The 22,510-nt window shown below is 39.5% G+C and overlaps 1 protein-coding gene across 3 annotated transcripts in view; it reads left to right on the top strand.

Moving 5' to 3' along the window:
• The window catches only part of CDK14 (cyclin dependent kinase 14), a 495,570-nt gene that overhangs the window by 361,194 nt on the left and 111,866 nt on the right, over nucleotides 1-22,510 (top strand). For all 3 annotated transcript variants that reach the window (XM_073334004.2, XM_073334007.2, XM_073334006.2), the window contains one exon: nucleotides 15,608-15,656. In XM_073334004.2, the coding sequence (XP_073190105.1) occupies nucleotides 15,608-15,656 (49 nt within the window). The remainder of the gene's footprint in view (nucleotides 1-15,607; nucleotides 15,657-22,510) is intronic.

Here is a 22,510-nt window from a genome sequence, read left to right as displayed (position 1 = left end):
TGATTCAAAGGTGAAAATGCGTAACCTGAAGCGGAAAACAGATAGGGAACACACATCTCAAAGAACCCAGTGACAGGTAAGTAACCTCCACTTTGGAGGGAACTGAAGGGTGCAGGTGTAGTACCCAAAATTATTTTAAACTGCACTTGAAAAAATTGAATAATTATCATGTTGACAGTTTTCCTTTAATAATGTGGATGAGGTAGCTGCCAGTTATAACTAACTAGCCCACACAATTACTGAATCACTATCTAACTTAGCCCAGTGACAAACATTTTCAATCTTGACAGTTAAAATTTGCACACCCCAAATTTAGTGATTGTCAGTGATTTCGTACATATTCAAATGGAAAAGATCCAAGCTGTAACTGGTGTACGTGAGGGAAGTGATGCGCAAAAGTGAGGCTTTATCCCACCTTTCTGACTTTCTCTTTTCCCATTTCCCTGATTCAACCCCCAATGCAATTTAGAGACTGGCAGAGAAGGCAGATTCTTGGTAAAACAGTATGGGATAACATAGAAATGGGTTATTCATAACCTGCCCCGAAGTCCAAAAGTGCCCTCCTTACGTAGGCTTCATTTCAGAAAAGCACTTAAGTATGTGTCCTTACTTTTAAGCATTGACTTTGATGGGACTTGAGCATGTAAATGCCTTCCTGAATCAGGGACAGTATGTCTGTCTTATCTCCATCAGCAAATCTTCACTGAAGAGATGAATTCATTATTTTAAGTGAGAGAATCATCTCATCCTGGGGCAGGTCTGATTCTTAATAATATGGTTGTCAGTTTGAGACCAAGAAGGCAGAGCTTGAATCTCATGACTGTCATGCAGCTCTGAATACTACTGCTGTAGTTCAGTAAAAAGCCCTAATTGTATGTTCTTGCTTTCTATAGTACTTGAGGATTTGGATGGACTGCATGGTTCACTTGTCTTTTCAACCTTTAGATGACATAATAGCAATATATATGTTAAAATCTCTAGTATGAAAGTGGTATGCTATAGAACAGTCACAAATACAATATGTTATTGTTTTTCAATATTAAAAATGTATTTACTTTGAAAGTAAACACACCTTAAAGAAGCCTGTTTACTAATCTGTTCAAAATATTACTGTGATAAATGTTTAAATATTTGCATTGAAACAAATCACATTTGGTTTTAAATAGAGAAGAACAGTAATCAAGAAATACACATTAAACTAGCATGTTTTTATTAATAACATGAAAAGAGTTTGAAGTCAAACTCTGTGCATTTTAAGTGGTATAGGTTAGAGAAGCTGATTATCAAAACTGCTGAAAATAAAGCTATCAAAATAAAAATTCAGTCCGCTTTAATTCTTTGCATAGCTTTTTTTTCCCCCCTGTTCTAGATTTTCTTCAAGGCAAATAAATGGTATAAGTATAATAGCTCATGTGTTTCCTGACTGATGAAAAAAAACAAAACTCGTTTTATGTTACTTAAAATGCAAGTACTTATTTTTTTCAATTCTCATAGCAGACCAGTGGTTCCTTCAAGGGTCTGCTAATAAGCTCACTAGTGAGTTCTGCTGAAATTCTCTTCTGTTTGAACCTGTCCTTGATGCAAGGCTGTCAGAAAGAGCCTGTTTATCAAGCATATAATGTTTTCAGTGGAGAACATTTAGGTATATGTGTGAGCACATGTGTATATATAGCCACATAAAGCCACCTACTCGCTCTTATTCTGTTTGTTAGCTTTTTAAATCCTAATAATAATCTACAGGCTGTAGAAGGATAAAATAGTTTATTTTTCTTTCTGGTGAGAAATATTGATATCATGTATCTGCTTTTGCTAGTAAGATAGCCACACAGTATAACTATACAGAGCTCTAATCTGTTTACATAGCACTTAGCTATGAACAGACCATTTCATTAGTTGAGAGTTTTTACTAGCTTGAACCTGTTTTCAGAAGCAAATCTTAAACATGTTTTAATGTCTGTGCAATTTACAGAAAATCTGAAGTCACTCATTTGTTTCATGTGGTAGAACATCAGCTTCAACTAGTGAAATACGAAGCTTGTATGAAAATCCATCTTAACAATGAGACAGGCCTCTGAAGATGGTGATCATTGTACATTTAGCATAGTAATTCAGAGAAAATCAAGTTTATTTTGCTCAATTTAATTATAAAGGTTTTTCAGATAACATTGGTTTCCTTTAAACTTAGTAATTTTCATATTCAACGCAGCACTATTTTAGTTTTAAATTCCAGGCAAATTTAATATACTTGCCTACCACTGTGTTCCTACACAAAATAAATGCATGTAGAGAAATTTAAAATTATCTAAAAGGATTTGATTCCCTAATAACTAGTTACTATTTGAGTCAGTGATTCAATCAAGTCATAATAAATATGCACTTTCAGTCCCACTACTTAACAGGTTTTCTTTTTAATTACATGTTGATGAAAGTAAGCAAGTACCTTCATTCTACCGCTCATACAGCCTTCTTGGCAGTAGCTTGCATACTTCAGAGTATGGTTTATCATAGAAGATTAGGGTTGGAAGAGACCTCAGGAGGTCATCTAGTCCAACCCTTTCTCAAAGCTGGACCAACCTCAACTAAATCATCCCAGCCAGGGCTTTGTCAAGCCAGGCCTTAAAAACCTTTAAGGATGGAGATTCCACCACCTCCCTAGGTAACCCATTCCAGTGCTTCACCACCCTCCTAGTGAAATAGTTTTTCCTAATATCCAACCTAGACCTCCCCCACTGCAACTTGAGACCATTGCTCCTTGTTCTGTCATCTGCCACCACTAAGAACAGCCTAGCTCCATCTTCTTTGGAACCCCGCTTCAGGCAGTTCAAGGCTGCTATCAAATCCTCCCTCACTCTTCTCTTCTGCAGACTAAATAAGCCCAGTTCCCTCAGACTCACCTCATAAGTCATGTGCCCCAGCCCCCTAATAATTTTCGTTTCCCTCCACTGGACTCTCTCCAATATGTCCACATCCTTTCTGGATGCAGTACTCCAGATGTGGCCTCACCAGTGTCAAATAGAGGGGAATAATCAGTTCCCTTGATCTAGTGGCAATGCTCCTACTAATGCAGCCCAATATGCCATTAGCCTTCTTGACTACAAGGGCACACTGTTGACTCGTATCCAGCTTCTCATCCACTATAATCCCCAGGTCTGTTTCTGGAGAACTGCTGCTTAGCCAGTCAGTCCCCAGCCTGTAGCAGTGCATGGGATTCTTCCATCCTAAGTGCAGAACTCTGCACTTGTCCTTGTTGAACCTCATCAGATTTCTTTTGGCTTAATCCTCCAATTTGTCTAGGTCAAACTGGACCCTATCCCTACCCTCTAGCGTATCTACCTCTCCTCCCAGTTTAGCGTCATCCACGAACTTGCCGATGGTGCAATCTGTCCCATCATCCAGATCATTAATGAAGATGTTGAACAAAAACCGGCTCCAGGACAGACCCCTGGGGCACTCTGCTTGATATTGGCTGCCAACTAGACATTGAGCCTTTGATCACTACCCGTTGAGCCTGACAATCTAGCCAGCTTTCTATCAACCTTATAGTCCATTCATCCAATCCATACTACTTTAACTTGCTGTCAAGAATACTGTGGGAGACGGTATCAAAAGCTTTGCTAAAGTCAAGGTATATTACATCCACCACTTTCCCCATAGCCACAGAACCAGTTATCTCATCATAGAAGGCAATCAGGTTGGTCAGGCATGACTTGCCCTTGGTGAATCCATGTTGACTGTTCCTGATCACCTTCCTCTCCTTCAAGTGCTTCAAAATGGATTCCTTGAGGGCCTGCTCCTTGATTTTTCCAGGGACTGAGGTGAGGCTGACCGGTCTGTAGTTCCCCGGATTCTCCTTCTTTCCTTTTTTAAAGGTGGGCACTACATTTGCCCCTTTCCAATCATCTGGGACCTCTCCCTATCACCATGAGTTTTCAAAGATAATGGCCAATGACTCTGCAATCACATCAGCCAACTCCCTCATCACCCTCGGGTGCATTGCATCCTTCCCCATGGACTTGTGCATGTCCAGCTTTTCTAAATAGTCCTTAACCTGTTCTTTCACTACTGAGGGCTGCTCACCTCCATCCCATACTGTGCTGCCCAGTGCAGCAGTCTGGGAGCTGACCTTGTCTATGAAGACCAAGGCAAAAAAGCATTGAGTACTTCAGCTTTTTCCACATCTGTCACTAGGTTGCCTCCCCCATTCAATAAGGGTCCCACACTTTCCCTGACCACCTTCTCATTGCTGACATACCTGTAGAAACCCTTCTTGTTACCTTTCACATCCCTTGCTAGCTGCAACTCCAATTGTGCTTTGGCCTTCCTGATTACACTCCTGCATGCTCGAGCAATATTTTTATACTCCTCCCTAGTCATCTGTCCAAGTTTCCACTTCCTGTAGGCTTCCTTTTTGTGTTTAAGGTCACTGAAGATTTCTCTGTTAAGCCAAGCTGGTCGCCTACCATATTTGCTATTCTTTCTGTACATCGGGATGGTTTGTTCCTGCGCCCTCATTAAGGATTCTTTAAAATACAGCCAGCATTCCTGGACTCCTTTCCCCCTCATATTAGTCTCCCGAAGGATCCTGCCCATCAGTTCCCTGAGGGAGTCAAAGTCTGCTTTTCTGAAGTCCAGGGTCTGTATTCTGCTGCTCTCCTTTCTGCCTTTTGTCAGGATCCTGAACTTGACCATCTCATGGGCACTGCTGCCCATGTTGCCACCCACTTCTACTTCCCTTACCAATTTCTCCCTGTTTGTGAGCAGCAGGTCAAGAGGAGCACAGCCTCTAGTTGGTTCCTCCAGGACTTGCACCAGGAAGTTGTCCCCAACATTCTCCAAAAACTTCCTGAATTGTCTATGCACTGCTGTATTGCTTTCCCAACAGATGTCAGGGTGATCGAACTCCCCCATGAGAACCAGGGCCTGTGACCTGGAAACTTCTGTTAGTTGTCCAAAAAAAGCCTTGTCTACCTCATCCTCCTGGTCTTGTAATCTATAGCTGATGCCCTCCTCGACATCATCCTTGTTGCTCTCGCCTCTAAACTTAACCCAAAGACTCTCAAAAGGCTTTTCTCCAGTTTAATAGTGGTGCTCTGAGCAATCATACCACTCTCTGACATACAATGCAACTCTTCCACCATTCCTCCCGTACCTGTCCTTCCTGAACAGTTTATACCCAACCATGACAGTGCTCCAGTCATGTGAACTGCCCCATCAAGTTTCTGTTGTTGCAATCACATCATAGTTCCTTGACTGTGCCAGGTCTTCCAATTCTTCCTGCTTGTTTCCCAGGCTTCTTGCATTCATGTGCAGGCACCTAAGATAATTAGCTGATTGCCCTACTTTCTCAGTATGAATCAGGAGGCACCCCCTGTTGCATCCTCCTCCTTATGTTTTCTCCCAGTTTCCACCTCCCCAGTCACTTCAGGGCTTAGGCCTCCATCCCCTGGCAAACATAGTTTAAAGCTCTCTCACTTGGTTAGCAAGCCTGCCTGCAAAGATGCTCTTCCCCTTGTCAGGTGGATCCGATCTCTTCCTAGCAATTCTCCTTCCTGGAACAACATCCCATGGTCAAAGAATCGAAAGCCTTCTCTCTGACACCACCTGCGTAACCACACATTTACTTCCACAATTTGAGGATCCCTATCTGGAGCTTTTCCTTCAACATGGAGGATGGACGAGAACACGACTTACACCTCAAACTTCTTTATCCTTCTTCCCAGAGCCACATAGTCTGCCGTGACCATTTCAAGGTCATTCTTGGAGGTATCATTGGTGCCCACATGGAGAAGTAGGAAGGGGTAGCAGTCTGAGGGCTTGATCAGTCTTGGCAGACGCGCCGTCACATCCTGAATTCCTCCAGGCAAGTAGCACGCTTCTCGAGTTTCCCAGTCTGGACAGCAGATGGATGACTCCATCCCCCTTCGGAGGGAATCTCCGACAACCATCACCCATCTCCTCCTCTTGGAAGTGGTGGTCGTGGAACTGCCATCCCTAGGATAAGGTATCCCATGCCTTCTGGTCAGTAGGGTCTCCTTCTGGTCCCTTCCCTCAGAGGACTCTTCCAAACCATTCTCCACCCTAGTAGCTGTACAGAGAGACTGAAAACGGTTTCTTACTTCTATGTGCATTGGGGGTACATGGGTTCGCCTCTTTAGTCTTCTGGTGGTCACATGTGTGCCGGGTTGGATCACAGAAACCGCCTTGGGGCTGCCAACTGATGTGCCAGGACTACTTCTGCCCCTGCTTGCCCTGCTATCTTGGGACTCCAGAGCCCTGCCTAGTTGGCCAGACACCCTTGCCGGCCACAAACATAAACCCAGGTCTGAACCACGTCCCACAAACTGCAAGCTTAACTGAAAGCAGCTTAAGAAGTGTTCCTGTCTTTAACACTCAGATACTCAAATCCCAAATAAATCCGTTTTACCCTGTATAAAGCTTATACAGGGTAAACTCATAAATTTTTCGTCCTCTATAACACTGATAGAGAGAGATGCACAGCTGTTTGCCGCTCTCCCCCCTCCCCCGTATTAATACATACTCTGGGTTAAATAATAAGTAAAAAGTGATTTTATTAAATACAGAAAGTAGGATTTAAGTGGTTCCAAGTAGTAACAGACAGAACAAAGTGAATTACCAAGCAAAATAAAATAAAACATGCAAATCTATGCCTAATACAGTAAGAAAACTGAATACAGATAAAACCTCACCCTCAGAGGTGTTCCAGTAAACTTCCTTTTGCATACCAGTCTCCTTCTAGTCTGGGTCCAGCGCTCAGTCACTGTGGGTTCAGCACCCCCGTGGTTACTGTCCTTTGTTCCAGTTTCTTTCAAGTATCCTTTGGGGATGGAGAGGCTATCTCTTGAGCCAGCTAAAGACCAAATGGAGGGGTCTCCCTGGGGTTTAAATAGACTTTCTCTTGTGGGTGGACACGCTTCCCTCCCTCTGTGTAGAATCCCAGCGACAAGATAGAGTTTTGGAGTCACATGGGCAAGACACATGTCCATGCATTGTTACACTAATAAAAATGACACCAACAGGATCTTGTAAGAGAGACAAGGCAAATTGCCATGTTTATTGTAAATACAACAAAATATTCCTATATGCAATTTCTGTATAGATCCATTCACACACACAGACATTCACACACAGGTTCTACATTAAGGTTGTTATAGTTACCAGTCTAGATGTTGCTTGTGCCAAGTCACTGGCCTGGACATGAGAGTGGAGCTGAGTCGTCAGATGCGCATCCAATGCTCCTGGAGGGTGGTCGTAGAACCAGACTCAAAGAACACAGTTCCTGGACCCAATTTTTATAGGTCTCTGGTTTAATACAAGTCTATGGAAGTTGCTTCATCATGCTGAATTTACAATTGAGATGACCATCAATCAGCTCAATCAGCAGGTGGTACATCCATGACGGCTCCATGATGGCTAGGTGTTATCTTCTTGTTCTTCCTTGATGCGTTTTGGGTGGATTCCGGTTCGCCCTCCGGGGGTCATCCAGTTATCTCCACTTTGCATATTCTTCGGCCCATCGATATCAAGGTTGAAATTCTTAGGATTAGGCTGGCACCATTTACTAACCAATTATTTCCCTGCTTCAGGCTCTCAATTCCATGCACTCATCATTCATTCTTTTACTTAACAACACAATCTGTGACTCTTGATTCATTTAACAAGTTTTATCCCACTATCTATTTTTCCCTCTTTGGATACAAGATTTACATAGGCATGACAAGGGGCCCCAGCAGGGGAAGAGCATCAGGGTGTTGTTTTAAAGAACAGCATTGTTTACTCAAAGTTCTTATCACTTTCCGGCACAGACTCTTTGTCCTGTACCAGCCTGAAATAATTAGCACCTTAGCCTTGCATTTGTTACAGAGTGAAATTCAACAGCATGGAACTGATGTTCATACTTTTTTACAATACCTATATATTCTTTTGTCTATCTTTGTTTCTACTACTACATAATTATAATTCTATCATACTTATATAACTTTGAGGGCGACCCAACAGCATGATTCAGAACTTGCAGGTAGCAGCCATGGTTCACATGCTATCTTGAACATCCTCAAGTAGACCTCTTATGTGGATTGGAGCCTTCCAAGATCCATTGTTCGTTAAGTGTTTCTTGATTGGACACTTAACTTGCACATTCCTTTCTCAAGAAGCTGACCAAATGCTTTACTAAGGCTACTTAGAAATCAAGCAAGTACACAGCTGATATTCATAACTTCTAACACAGAAATGATACGTGCATACAAATAGGAGGAATAGATTCAGTACATCTTAACCTTACAGAGATATGTTAATGGCACATGTAGCATAAAACCTATTCCAGTTATATCATATATACATTCATAAGCATATTTCCATAAAGCCTTATGGGGTGCAACGTCACAACATGCTGCCAATTTTCTTCCCAGTTCTCCACTTCAGCATGCCGTGCCTGCAGTACCAAACACTGACTTCTGTCCAGAAAGTCTTCATTTCCTCTGATGCAACGCAGGGTTGGTACTTGGGTCACTAGTCCTTTAACCTTCTCTTCCAATATTGAGACCAGCTTTCACTTCATACAGACGAAGTTGCTTCTGTCCTCTGGGAAAAAGACAAACATGGCACATCCTGTGCAGGTCACAACAGCTGATCACTCACTTTCCCTATTGTCTTCCTTCTAAGACCTTCTTCAGATGTTGTATTTACTGCTCACAGAAGCCTGAAAGGCAAAAACTCTGTGGGAAGCCCCTCCCCCTCCGCCCCCAGGTGAACTCCCAGGCAGACTCCCTCTGTTTGCCTCTCCTCTGATCGGCACTCAATGAATTCGCAACTGGCTGCTTTTTTATAAGGCTGCTAGCTTGAAGCAGTTGCCCTGGCTCAAAGCCTTCCATCCAATCAACCACTCAAGGCCCACATGGAACAAAGCACTCCCAATTCACACTTTTCAAACGAACAACCACATGTTGTCAAACAGTCACACTTTTCAAACAAATACGGGGTCAAACAATCCCTGCAACTAACAGTCAAACAAAGGGTCACAGCAGATTAAACACTCAGATATTCAGCTCAGAAAACAGCCCAGTCCCGGGGTATTGCAGCACTCACTGTAGCTTCTCTCGGACTGTTCCCAGGCAAACTCCCTCTGTTCACCTCTCTTCTCTTCGCTGCTTCAGTATGATTTGTTCACAGTAGTGCCTAGTCCTGTCCGTCTTATAGTTCTATGAGAGAAGTAGCATGTAGGTGGGTTTTGGCTAGTGAGGTTTGGTTTCTCCCATAAATTCTGACTCTCTCATAACAGGTGGCAAATTTATATTTTCCGTCATCATAGCCCTTCTCCTCCATAGTGTAACAATGAGCTATTTGCTTATACCATTCCTCAATAAATCAGGTTCTTCTTCAAGTGCTTGCTCATGTCAATTCATTTTCAGTTTCATCCTGATTCATTTTTCCATTACCAGGAGTTTTCAACCTTTTATATACGGGGGCTTCCCTCCCCACCCCATGATGATCTTTCTCCCATTTCTAACTGGGATTCCCGTCCATTTAGCAATACGGCAAGAAAAGGGAAATTGTGACCTCCTGGTCCACAGGTTGAGAACCCTTGCCTTGTACAATTCACATGCTATCACCATTAGACATTTATTTTTGAACAATCTCCAAATAAATACAGAAAGGAAAGTTATATCTCCAACATTCCTACGTAGATTCTTGACTAAAATTGTTATTTTGTCGGGATGAGATGTTTGTTTTATATTTTATATATTCATTAAATTATTAACCTAGAAAAAGTTGAGCTAACCTAAAAAATGTGTGGATTTTGTGATGGAAGGAGGGGAGGTGGTGTTTAGCCCCAGAATCATTTGGTTCTCACAAGACAGAGTTAAGAGATAATACCTACTTCATACGCTTTGCACCTTTAGATCTCAAAGTGATTTACTGAGGAAGTAAATATCATCCGTTTTTACGTGGATGGATTTTTATGTGGAGCTGTTCTGAAATAATGTATGGTCTAAAGTACAGGTACTCATCCCGGGCTGGGGAGATGGCAACCTTTCTCTCTTTCTTTATGGCTAGGTGGTGAGGGTAGTTGTTAAACTTCTGAAAAGGGGACACCAACGCTTTTATATATTGTAATGTACTGGCATAGGGTGAAATTGTTGTCCTACTGAAGTGATGTAAACTTCATTGTTGTCCTTCTGTTGATTTTCAGTATGGCAATAGCATGGAAAAAGTTGAGAATAACTGGTTTGACATTATGAATTTGGTGACTGATGGCACTGAGTCAATGGAAGCTTCTGAAGGAAAGGAATTTATATCTGGAATGTTGTGGGAATTTAAATTTCACCCAGTGCTTTAGATAAATAGTATTGGCAGGCATGTTTGTTTAATAGTGCAGATTCATCATTAATATATTTTTTTTTAGTTTATTAACCAAGTAAAAGTTGGCTTAACCTAAAAAGGTCTCTTTTTATGTGGGGATACAGGGGTTATAGATTTTATGGATTTGAGAAAATATTGGAAAGATAAACTACCTTTCTGGAGCTACTCTTTGAAGCTGGCTGAGGTGAACATTAGTATGAGGCTCTGGTTAGAGTAGGCATATCTAAGAGTTTACAAATATCTTTCTGTGTTTAATATCTTTCCTTGTTTACCTAGAGATTTTATAAAGTAATATGTAGGGCTTCTTGGACTGGAAGGGAGAGTGTTAATAGGCTGATCCACTCTGGGGGATTTTCAATATCAATTAGAGGAAGCGGAAACATAATCATGCTGCATAGTAACAGAGTTTGAAAATCCTTCTTTTTCAAAGACGAGAGTTAGTATTTCTCCCTTCTTCCTACAGGGATTGTTTTGCCAGATAAATGTGGTGCAGACAGGATTTCTTTTAGGAGAGGTTTAGAACAGAGCAGGAGGCTGTATATAAAGGAAGCATGAATTTCAGTAGGATATTCATTTTGGTTATACTTCTCCTTCCTAACAACATCAGGGCAAGATTTATCAATTTCTTTCACATTTCATTGGTATAACAATGGTTTATAGTTTTGTAGTGCAACCAAGATAGGTCTTTTAGACATTAAGGCCAGGATTTTCAAAGCAGCTTAAGGGAGTTAGGTGCCTAATCATCATTTGGATTTTTGCACCTAGCTTCCATAGGCCATTTTGAAAGTCCCACCTTAAATTTTTTGGTCTTCTAAAGATGCAGAATTAATTGTAAGAGGATGGTTAAGTGACAATATGTTTCCTCCTTAGTTTAAGGGTAACACTTTTGTTAACTTTATGATGTGCAATTTTGCTGAAAGGTTTAATGATTCCTACAATTTTTTTTTTTTTTGGTAGTGTGGAGTGGGATTACTGGACACATAGTACAATGTTGCCATTGTGGAGTTCTGATGATGGGTTGTGTTATTGACTTGAATTCTTTTGGTTACAGGGCATGAAGATTTTTTAAATTGTTTTGTTACCCAGTATCAGTTGTGTGCTCATACTAAGTAAGTAAAACCAAGTATTGAATCCTAGTGCACAAAGATGTAGCAGTATCCCTTAAGGGCAGGATCAATAAAATATGCATCTGTATTCTGTACCAGGGAAGCCTGCGCTGTGCTACCTGTCGGTCTAATCTAATCAATCTAGTCATTCATACTGTACTCATTACCATGGTTCAGTTTGCATAAACCTGTGTAAGAGCTCAAAAAAGATTTGGGGTGGGGTGTCCAAAATGTTCACAGCTTTGCACAGGCTTCAGTATTATTTAATACGACTTGTTTACATGGAATTTACACTTGATTAGTGTTACAAGCCAAACTATCCCAAATCCACGGTTTTGACGTAGCACACATCCCCAAGTGCTTGAGTCCACCAGCATGGGAACAGTCATTGCAGTTGTTCACAGCTAGAACTGACCAGAGGGCAACAATCCCATTTCACAGCAATTTTAAAGGTTTTGCCTTTTTTTTTTTTTCCATTCTTCATTCAGAGCAGAGTTCTTCATCACAGCTCAGTCTGAATCAGAGCAGGGACTTTTGCCTGGATCTCCTACATGCCAGATCAGTGTCTCTGTCTTTGTGATGGAAATGTCATTGAAAAAGATACATCTCTGCTAAACTTTCCAGCTTTTACAAAACAGCATATTTTGGAGTAATTTTATTACAATGTTCTGACAAGCTCTGTTCACAACCTCTTGTGTTGGAACCCCCCTCACATGATGGATGGGTACCTTGTCAGCCTCCCAGGTGCCATGCGGGAGCATGTTGTTGTTAAATCTCCATTTTTCTTTCATTTTTTTCTGACCATTGTCTGTCTCCTTCCCTCCCTCCCGGCACTGACCCCTTCCACCCAGCTTATATTTTTCTATTTTTTTGAGTGCTTTCCTGTTTTGTCACCCTTTCTCCCTTTTCCATACTCACTAGAAGGCTACATGTTACCCAGTTTGGGTTCTCCACTGGTGTCTCCATCAAGCTAAATGGAAAAATTACCATTAACTTCAGTGGAGCCAAGATCTCATCCCAAAACAACAGTGGTTGAGACATTAAGTGATGGGCTTGGTTTAAGACAAATTATAATGCTCATTTCTCTATTAATTTGTCATCACATTCCCATTGCTGAGATTATATCTCTTCACTTAATGCATAATGTATAATGAATTCCTGGGTTTTTACACCTGTTATGACTTTATTTATATCAGATTACGGACACTGTCTCCCACTACTGTCTTCACACCTCCGTTATCTGGCATGTAATAATGGTTCTGGGTACTTGCATAGTGTGCTTCACTGAAAGGTCTAGCATTCTTTTTATTTCTTTGTAATGTTATAGTTACATTAGTTTTAGTACATACAATACAGTATGTAATGAAGATTTACATAAAAGGAGGAATTCAGAATTTTCTGTGGTGTTATTCTGTATGCCTCAGAAGAGTATTAATTTATTTATTTAATCACAGTGTATGCACAGAGAACTGAAGTGGAAACTTGTAACTTGCTACTTGGTGCAATTATGTACTCACCCATTTCTCCCTTCTCTACTATTCTTCTTTCTTTCCTTAACCCCTGCTGGTGTGCCTCCACTGCAGTGTCAGAGCAGGAAAAAAATAGGTGAAAAATCACCCTGCAGGTTTAAATTAATTGCTCTTCTCTGTTACGCTACAAGCTAGTGAGTGCCTTAGATAATGTGCTATGAATTTTCTTTAATTTAACCATAATTGGAATGGGAAGGTTCTGTAATTACTGAAGTTCTTGGTAGTTTACGAAGCTTTTTATTAGAATAGAGGAGCATAAAAACATTCAGCATTGTAGTGTTTCATATTATTACCACTCATGTATATCATCAGTAATTTTATGAAAAAAGAAAAGGAGTACTTGTGGAACTTTAGAGACTAACAAATGTTTCCACTCCATACGGCTAAATTCAGTGCCTTGCATGATGACAGGTTTCAGAGTAGCAGCCGTGTTAGTCTGTATTCACAAAAAGAAAAGGAGGACTTGTGGCACCTTAGAGACTAACTGTTAGTCTCTAAGGTGCCACAAGTCCTCCTTTTCTTTTTGCGAATACAGACTAACACGGCTGCTACTCTGAAACCAGTAATTTTATGGTATGTTTTATCAGGGAATCATCACAACAAAAGTTTTCGCTCTTTTATGAGTTTCATAATAGTTCGCCAGTCAACAAATTCTATTTTGTAAGGTAACTTTTTTGAGAAACATACTTTTTTATTACTAGAGTATTCATATCCTATCACATTTTATCTTGCACAGGTTGTCTCAGAGTTGAGTTTTTTCCAATTTTCAAAATAAAATATTAAAATAATACATCAAAATAACATAGATACAGACAGATGAATGGTTCTTATGGATCCAGCTTAAGAGTTCTTCTAGTTTGTGGAGAAACTGTAAAAAGGGTGCCTTGCTCAACAGATCTGCTTCTTGAATATTTAGAAGTCTCCTTTCTTTGCTGACTAAGATACATTTTTCCTAGATTTTACTCCTGTACTACTGTAGTAGTACAGTCAGCGAGGTGCTGCTCTAGCTCATGCTTCATCTACAGAATTATTAACTATGACTCAGTTGCAGAATCTTTATTGTTGGTGATGCACAAAGTAGAAGAAGCCATCTTGACTTTCTAATCCTTGTGTTGGTCTTCTATAACATGGCCTTAAAAAGCGTGATTTTTTTTTTTTTTTTTTTTTGGCCAAGGTAGCTATGACAGTAAAATCTTGAGAGTAGACACAGTTTTATGCTGGTATAAAGGTACATTATACTGGTATAGCTTATTTTGGTTCCTAAACCAGAATAAGCTATTTCAGCGTAAGGCACATTTATGCTGGTATAACTGCATCTAAACTAGGAGTGTTTCACTTCTTTAATTATGCTGGAAAAAAGTCTGAAATCCTATGGTTCCATTTTTACCAAGTTACTTTGCTGAGGTGAGCTGCATTTTAATTCCACCCAACTGTTTTTATTGATTACATGCCACTCATTCTGGTCATCCATTTTGCTGCAACTTTAAAGAAAAATATTGCCATTGACAGTAGGATTTTCCTATTGTGTTGTCTGTAACCATGTACGTTGTTTTCCGAGTTGCCAGTAGTTACGTGACAAGGTTACCTGTACAAATAAAGAACAATTCAACTAATTTTAAGTTGCTCTTGAAAACCAAAGGTCACTTTCATTTTGTTTATGATGGTGTGATCCATTCAGTACAAAAAATTGCTGTAACTTCATGGTCCTGTGCTATGTGTACCACTCACAGAAAGTAAAGCCCCCTTTTAAAAGGGTCTTTAAAGTTTTAGCAGAAATCTAGGTAGCATCTCATTGAACGCATAATGTTGGGGAGATCTATCCAAACTACTTAACATGACACAGCAGTAGGAACGTTGGCCTATTACAGCATCCCATTTTTACAGTTTGTGATTTGAAGGTATTTATCTAGCATGTCTGTTGTTAACTGGGACACATTTTGCTCCTGTTCAGAGGAGCAACACAGTGCCTAGCCCCAATGTTCTTCCTAAAATCCTGCCCTAGCCAGAAGATATCCTTCTGCAGAGGAACCATAGGACAATAGATCTGCTCCTTGTCCCTGCACTAGTCAGGGCAATATTTACAGCTAGAACTTAGTTTGTGTGTGTGGGTAAAGAAACATGCAGTCACTATAATTATGGAGTTTTGGTTATGTTTATGGATCTTTTAGCATGAGGACTTTCATATGACCAGCATAGCTCTCAGCTGCCCCCAACTTTAACATAAAGCTGGGCTCACTTCACTTACTATTAAAATGTTTTTACATGGGAAATGTGGAGTCATGACAGCAAGGTAACAGAGAATGTTATTTATGATGATGAAAAATAGGGTCTGATTCTTATTTACACTTAAAACCTCTCTGTAACGCTCTGGCAATATAACATGGCTTTAAAGTGCATGTAAAGTGGCTTTTGTGTAGATGAGAATCAGTCACAGAATATGTCCATTATTTAAAGTTATTTTTCCCTTCTTCTCACTTTGTTCTTTTTTCCAGATTTGGCATATGGGAGGAATGATAACCGCCATTAGTTAAAATGTTTTTACATATTTTTAATATAATTAAACAAGATAATCAAATGTCTTTCTTTTTGTTACAGAACGCTTTACACAGTACAGCTCTAAAAACCTTAGACAAGCATGGAATAAGTAAGTTTTTTTTTTTAAATTTACTCTGCATTCTTTGACTTTCTGTCCATATGGTCTAGCTCATGCTGAAGTTACCATAGCTAATTTACAATGCCTTTTGCTTCTTTGTCATTCTTAGCAACACAGAATCACCCACTCCTGCATTTATCAGTTCTGAACTTGCTTCACGTTACCAATGTTCAAATGAAGCCCCAGCTTCAACTCAGATACTATTTGACATCATTTAACCCAAATAATGTTGTGTGGAATCAAATGGAAAGATTAAAATTTGACTTCATCTTTGTCATTTGAGTGTGCTATGTACATTTCTATAACAGAAATACTGCTGTGGCTTTTTGAATCATATTTTACTCGGGAGGGAGTTCTGCACCAAAAAATTAAAAATGTTGCTACACTATTTTAAAATTCTGCATATTTTGTCAAAATAACACAATGTAATCACGCCTGTTTTAATTATTTTGGTAATTTATTTCAAAATACCTGTCAATGAGTATGTCTACAACAATACAGACAGTAAAAAAGATTCTGGAAATGGTTTTGACAAATAGATTCCTTACTAGGCATATTAATACAGGGGAGATTAATAAGACTGGGACCTTTCAGTCTGAAAAAGAGACGACTAAGGGGGGATATGATTAAGGTCTATAAAATCATGAGTGGTGTAGAGAAAGTAAATAAGGAAGCGTTATTTACTCCTTCTCATAATACAAGAACTAGGGGTCACCTGACGAAATGAATGGGCAGCAGGTTTAAAACAAACAAAAGGAAGTGTTTCTTCACACAATGCACAGCCAACCTTGGAATTTTTGCCAGAGGATGTTGTGAAGGCCAAGACTATAACAGGGTTCAAAAAAGAATTAGAAAAATGAATGGAGGATAGGTCCATCAATGGCTATTAGCCAAGATGGGCAGGGATGGTGTCCCCAGCTGCAGTTTGCCAGAGGCTGGGAGTGGGTAGCAGGGGATGGATTACTTAGTGATTGCCTGTTCTGTTCATTCCCTCTGGGGCACCTGACATTGGCTGCTGTCGAAAGACAGGATACTGGGCTAGATGAACCTTTGGTCTGACCCAGTGTGGTCATGTTCCTAACTGTCAGGGTGGCAAAGCACTGGAACAAATTACCTAGGGAGGTTGTGAAATCTCCCTCATTGGAGGTTTTTAAGAACAGGTTAGACAAACACCTGCCAGGAATGGTAAATAATCCTTAGTCCTGCCTCAATGCAGGGGATTGGACTAGATGACCTACCACGGTCCCTTCCACTCCTACATTTCTATGATTTTGTGTCTCCTTCCCTCTCCTACCCCCCAGTATGCAAGACAACATGTGCCACCCCTTGCTTGGGGTTTGAGGTAATGCCATGATTTAGCCCACAGAAAGATCACATCCACTGCTGTCAAGAGTTCAGGTTTGGCTGGGGCAAACCTAGGCTTTCCCAGGTAACTGCTGTCTCAATTGGGACTGTTGGTAGCTATATATCAGATAGGCAGCAGTAGCACTGTTGTACTCCCAGAGTAGTAGCCCCTCTCTGGGATGAATGGATGGGTATATATAAAACAAACTTGCTCGCACGTTGTTTGGGACAGGACTCTGTCTTCCTACCTGTTTTAATAGTACCTCACACAATGGGGCCCCTGATCAATACTTGGGCCTCTGGACCCTGTCATGGTAAAAATAACAATAATAATTGCATTTGAATTGAAAACATGACACTGTGAGCCACGTATTTTCTCCAAGCTTATTGTGTGTTGGTTTTGTTTGTTACAAAATCTATTGTTTGTTTAAAATAAAACTGTGGTCTGAGAATTGACACAGAACATGATTCCATCACAATCTGCTGCAAATGAAACCAGAGCTTCCTCATTTATAAGGAAGCTCTTCAAAAATATGTACACGTTTTCTATGTTCCATGAATAAAGGATTTACAAATTTTCAGCATAAATGAGGGGATTGAAAGCAATGACAATGCTTTCAGTAGAATTCAGTGCTTCATATCTCAGGCTCTGATATGATAGGAAATATTTTGTTCTCAAAATTATGTATCATTTATATTTGAAAAGTGTAAAGCATTTTCTCTTTTTCTAGTGTAAATCTTTATTAGTGTGCAGTATTAGTGTGTTGCTGGATAGTACTGCTGTAGTGAAGGATGTATCAATATTTCCACTGTAGACGACATATTCACAGGGGTTTATAATTCAGCTGTAAAATTAACATTAAAAAACCTCATAGAGTGACTCAGCCTGGAAAGTATGCTTTTATTTATTAATACATTTTGAAGAACATGTTTTCTAATCAAAGAGAGCATTTTTTACGTAATTCTGATTTCTTTTTTTCAGTATTTTTTTCATTCATGATACCAGAATGGGCTGGTTTGTTTAAATCAAATTTGCAGGCTAGTCAGAATGAGAATTAGACCCTCCTAGTGTTTAAAAACTGAGCGGACGAAAATAAGGTTATACTGTTGGGTTTTTTTTAGAGTAGTTTGGGTAGACAGATTTGTTTTGATACTGTTAACAGTTAGTTACTGTGGACCTCTTAATGGCTCTGGAGGATCAGTGTCAAAGGATGTCTAAGGCCCTGATCCTGCAAAGATTTACACATGTGCTTAACTTTAAGTAGGGTAAGTAGTCCCTTTAATTTCAATTGAACTATTCATGTTGTTTAAAATTAATGGGGGTAGTGTGTGGGTGGCCTTTGATATACAGGAGGTCAGACTCGACGATCTGGTGGTCTCTTCGGACCTTAAATTCTAGGATTGCAAGTCTTTGCAGGATTGGGGCCTAACTGGGAAATATTTTTGAAAGCCTCTTGGGTCTGACACTATGGAACCACTGTTTGGGTTAGAGCAGCTCCTAAAGCATGTATAAGAGGAGGTTTATTTAAAATACTTAGCGATATTTTTAAAAATATATTAAACCTACTTTAAACTGATAGAAAATCATGCTCTGCTCTTGATCTACAGCTTGTGCAACCACATAAATGTCTATGTTCACAAGCTGCAGTGAGTGCTCCTGCTTTTGCTGGTCAATGTCAGGGAAGAATAGGACCACGTGTCCCATACTTACTCCTTTTCTCCTCACCCCAGCGGTTTGCAAGCACAGACAGATGCACTCGAGTCTATCAAGCATAAATATTTATATGCCCCCCATTACGATACTATCTGAGCCCCTCACTGTCTTTAATGTAGTTAGCCTGACAACATCCCTGTGAGGTAGGGAAGGGATGCTATTCCCATTTTATCAATGAGGAAATGAGGCAAAGAGAGATTAAGCTGAGTTATCAAGTCACACAGGAAGTCTGTGCCAAGAGCAGGGAATTGATCCCATGTTTCCCAAGCCTCAAGGTAACATCCCAACCACTTCCTCGTAGTCTGTGCGTGGCAGGCGCACAAAGCCTGAGATTGCGTATGGTTCAGGAGAAGATTACTCACCCTCCACTTTTCTTTTTCAGACGGCAGGACTAAGGATAATGCAACCCCTTTTCTTGTTTGTATACATGAGCTGTATACAATGTCTTTTAAAAGGATTACATCCAAAAATACAGTGATTAGGGGCTTTAATATTATACTTCATTTGTATTTATTTACTTAGCATACTCCCTTACCCAAGGCGACTACAAAGGTAACTATAGTCCAGTACAATACTTGTTGTATATATACTGCCTGAACACATCCACAAAATTTGCTATTTATGCTGTGACCAACCCATGAAAACTGTGTGATTTCTCAGCGATTTAAGTAGACCCCTAATAACGACAGTCAATTAATTTAAGTGAGGACAGGCCACTAAGAATGGCATTCTGCTTACAAACGTTTACAGTACCCCCAGGTGTGAGACAGGCTCTTCTACAGAAAACAGAGGCAAGAACAGAGAAAACATTACAGATAATATACTGAGAGTGATGGTAATCAATCACATATTAGTTACTCCAACCACAAGAGAGACAAATCTTAAAGCCAGAGTAGAAAAGGTAGAGCAATGACTGACACAGCTTGATATCTCTCTACCTAACCAGTTTAGCTGGAAAACAGCTGCTCAGAATAAAGCAATATGTAATAACTTTTAAAAAATATTGATTAGAACCAATGGAAAATCATACCCGAGCCAAGAATATCAACGTTATTGGACTATTCAAAGGGCAGAGAAGATAAACCCAACAGGCTTATTATGTGACAAATCTGATCCCTGAAGCTCTTAAGCTAGATGTAACAATAGACCTATTTTACTTTTGAGAGCCTTTTGGAGAAACAAAGAAGTAACAGTGAATGAGTACTTTGGTTAAGGTGTCCAATTACAGAGATAGAGAACATGGTACTTATGGAATCATACACATGGTACTTAAAATGCAAGATGGGCATTACTCTAAGCCCTGCAGTTCCTCGGCTGGGGTTTTCAAGAGTCTAAGGCAGTCTGGCAGCCAACTCACATTGGTTTTAGTTCCATCCAATATTAAATTCCACCTGCACTGCACATGTTACTCTACTGGGGGTCCTCAACTCATTTAAAACCTGGTTTGGTTTTTAAGTATGGAGGGACCTGAACTGTGTTTTATCTTTGGTCCTGCACTGTTCACTTCAGGTATGTCTGCACATGTTCTTTTACAGAAAACAATGTAAAACTCACTGTTTCAGATTACAATAGCTTTCTCACAACAGTAAACCCTTACAGGGTAATGAGGAGAGAAAGCTAATTGTCTCTGTGTATATTTCAAAGAAGGATCTGTAAAGTGCTTACACATTATGGCGATGAGTAAGAATTTAGATAGTTCCCTGCACATCTGTTCTTCCCTAGCATGTTAAAATTAATGTAACTAATTCGCCAACGTGATAGAATTTAGTATATGGCACCTTAGCCTCACAACACAGGTCAACTGCTGGAAATTTCTCCTTCAAACAAGATCTTCTATAATAGTAGGGGCTGATGCCTTCCATATTTATATCTGGCAAAGTTTAAGGATAGGACTCAAGGGCCAGATTCTCACATTTTTAAACCGTTAGTCAGTGAAAACCTTCTGAAGAAGCAAGACCAGAAAAAGATTCAAAAGCCAAATATTGAATATATGGGATTTTCAGATTTGAGTAGTTAACAGTTTACAATTCAAAATGGTCTTTAGAAAAACATATTCCCTAACGGGCTATTTAGTTTACATTGCTCTGACAGTGTAAAAGGCGCCCATGTCAGGGTCCTTTTACATCATTCTGCCAGTGTAAAGGGGCCTGAGTGCAAATGAGAATTGGACCCATTACGTCCACAGCCCAACTCAGCAGCATCAGAGATCTACAGTTGGAAAGCAGTGTATAATACTTAGTGATGGTGGTGTTATGAATTATATAGAAATAAGTGACTGATAAGACCTACTTAGATTCTATAATCTATCCCTTGTGCCAAAGCTTGCAGTTTATTTTGAGGGCTTCCTCCATTCTAATTCTAAATGTCTCAAGTGATGAGACATTTATCATTTCTTATGCGAGATTATTCCACAATCTGACAGTGAGGTCTCTTAGAATATATATATCCTGATATTCAACCACAATTTCACTTTGCTCTGTTATATCTTATTATTCCTAGTTTTACCCCCTTACACTATCTTTAACTATTCCTTCCCCTTACAATGTTCACACACTTTAGATAATTAAAACCACTATGGTATACCCCCTTAGTCATCATTTAACCATAAGTATTTCTCCACTTTTTAAAAACTAATTTCTAGTACTGATAACTTAGATGCAATTTTATCAATACTATCTTCTACCTGTCCCATCTATGATACCTCTGCAAGTACAATACAAAACCATTCTGGCTTTTTTTCACCTGCCTTATAGCCTTGCATGCTTATATCCAGTTCACACTCTCTTATTGGACAAGACTCTGTGGGTATTAGTACTTTCCTAGTATCTCTGTTCCACTGAATATCTGGGATTGGGATTATTTACCCATAGATGTATTTGTCTGCAGTTTTCCATCCTGAATCCTTCTGATATATTTTTTTTCTGCCCATAAATATTTTTATAAATCCCTTTGTATTAATTCTGTCTTCATTGGTGTTTGCAACACCTCCTAATTTAGTATCTGTGAACTGAATTAATGTGCTGTTATCCCTTAGTCCAGATCGTTAATAAAGATGTTAAATAAAACTGGGGCTAACACTAATCCCTGTGGCACACAGCTGGATCCGTCCCCTCCAACTCTGTACATGGCCAATTATCATTATCCTTTGTTTATGGCCTGTCAGCCAGTTTTCAGTCCATGTGACAGTGCTTATATCCAAGATCATGTGAATTTGTCTTTAGAGCAAGGTTTTGTGAGACACTGAATCAAATGTTTAAAAGTCCAGATATATTACGTCTACTGCATTGTGCTGATCCACTAATATTTAAGTCCATTTTAAAAAGTGATGAAATTGTCTAATGTGTTTTGCTTTTTTGTTGGTCATTTATGTATTGCTTATCATTTTTTTCTTATTATCCACTTACAATTTTTTTCCCTCTTAATGTTGATTCCATTTATTTTACTAAGGTTTGAAATTAGAATTGCCAGCTAAAAATTGCCAAGATTGCCCTGACTTTTTTTTTAAAAAAATAATTGGCTCTGAATTTGCTTTTCTACCAAAATCCTGTTATGATCACGTCCTTCATGACTTTTGAAAAGTACTTTGCATTAGTCTGGTGAATTCATTAAGTAATTCCTTGAGGCCTTGATGTGAATGTCACACAGATATGTTGGTTTATATTTATTCAGTGTTTTCAATTGTGAATTTTCCAAAACATGTTCTTTAATAATGTTATTCATTACTTTTTGATTGACTCTACTTTTCTTTACTTTTCAAATATGTTAACTTTTCAAATATGTTAATATG

This window comes from Lepidochelys kempii, chromosome 2 (genome assembly GCF_965140285.1).
Source record: "Lepidochelys kempii isolate rLepKem1 chromosome 2, rLepKem1.hap1, whole genome shotgun sequence".
Lineage (NCBI taxonomy): Eukaryota > Metazoa > Chordata > Testudines > Cheloniidae > Lepidochelys > Lepidochelys kempii.
The sequence above is the reverse complement of the archived record's forward strand: the minus strand, read 5'-3'. Positions and strand labels throughout refer to the sequence as shown.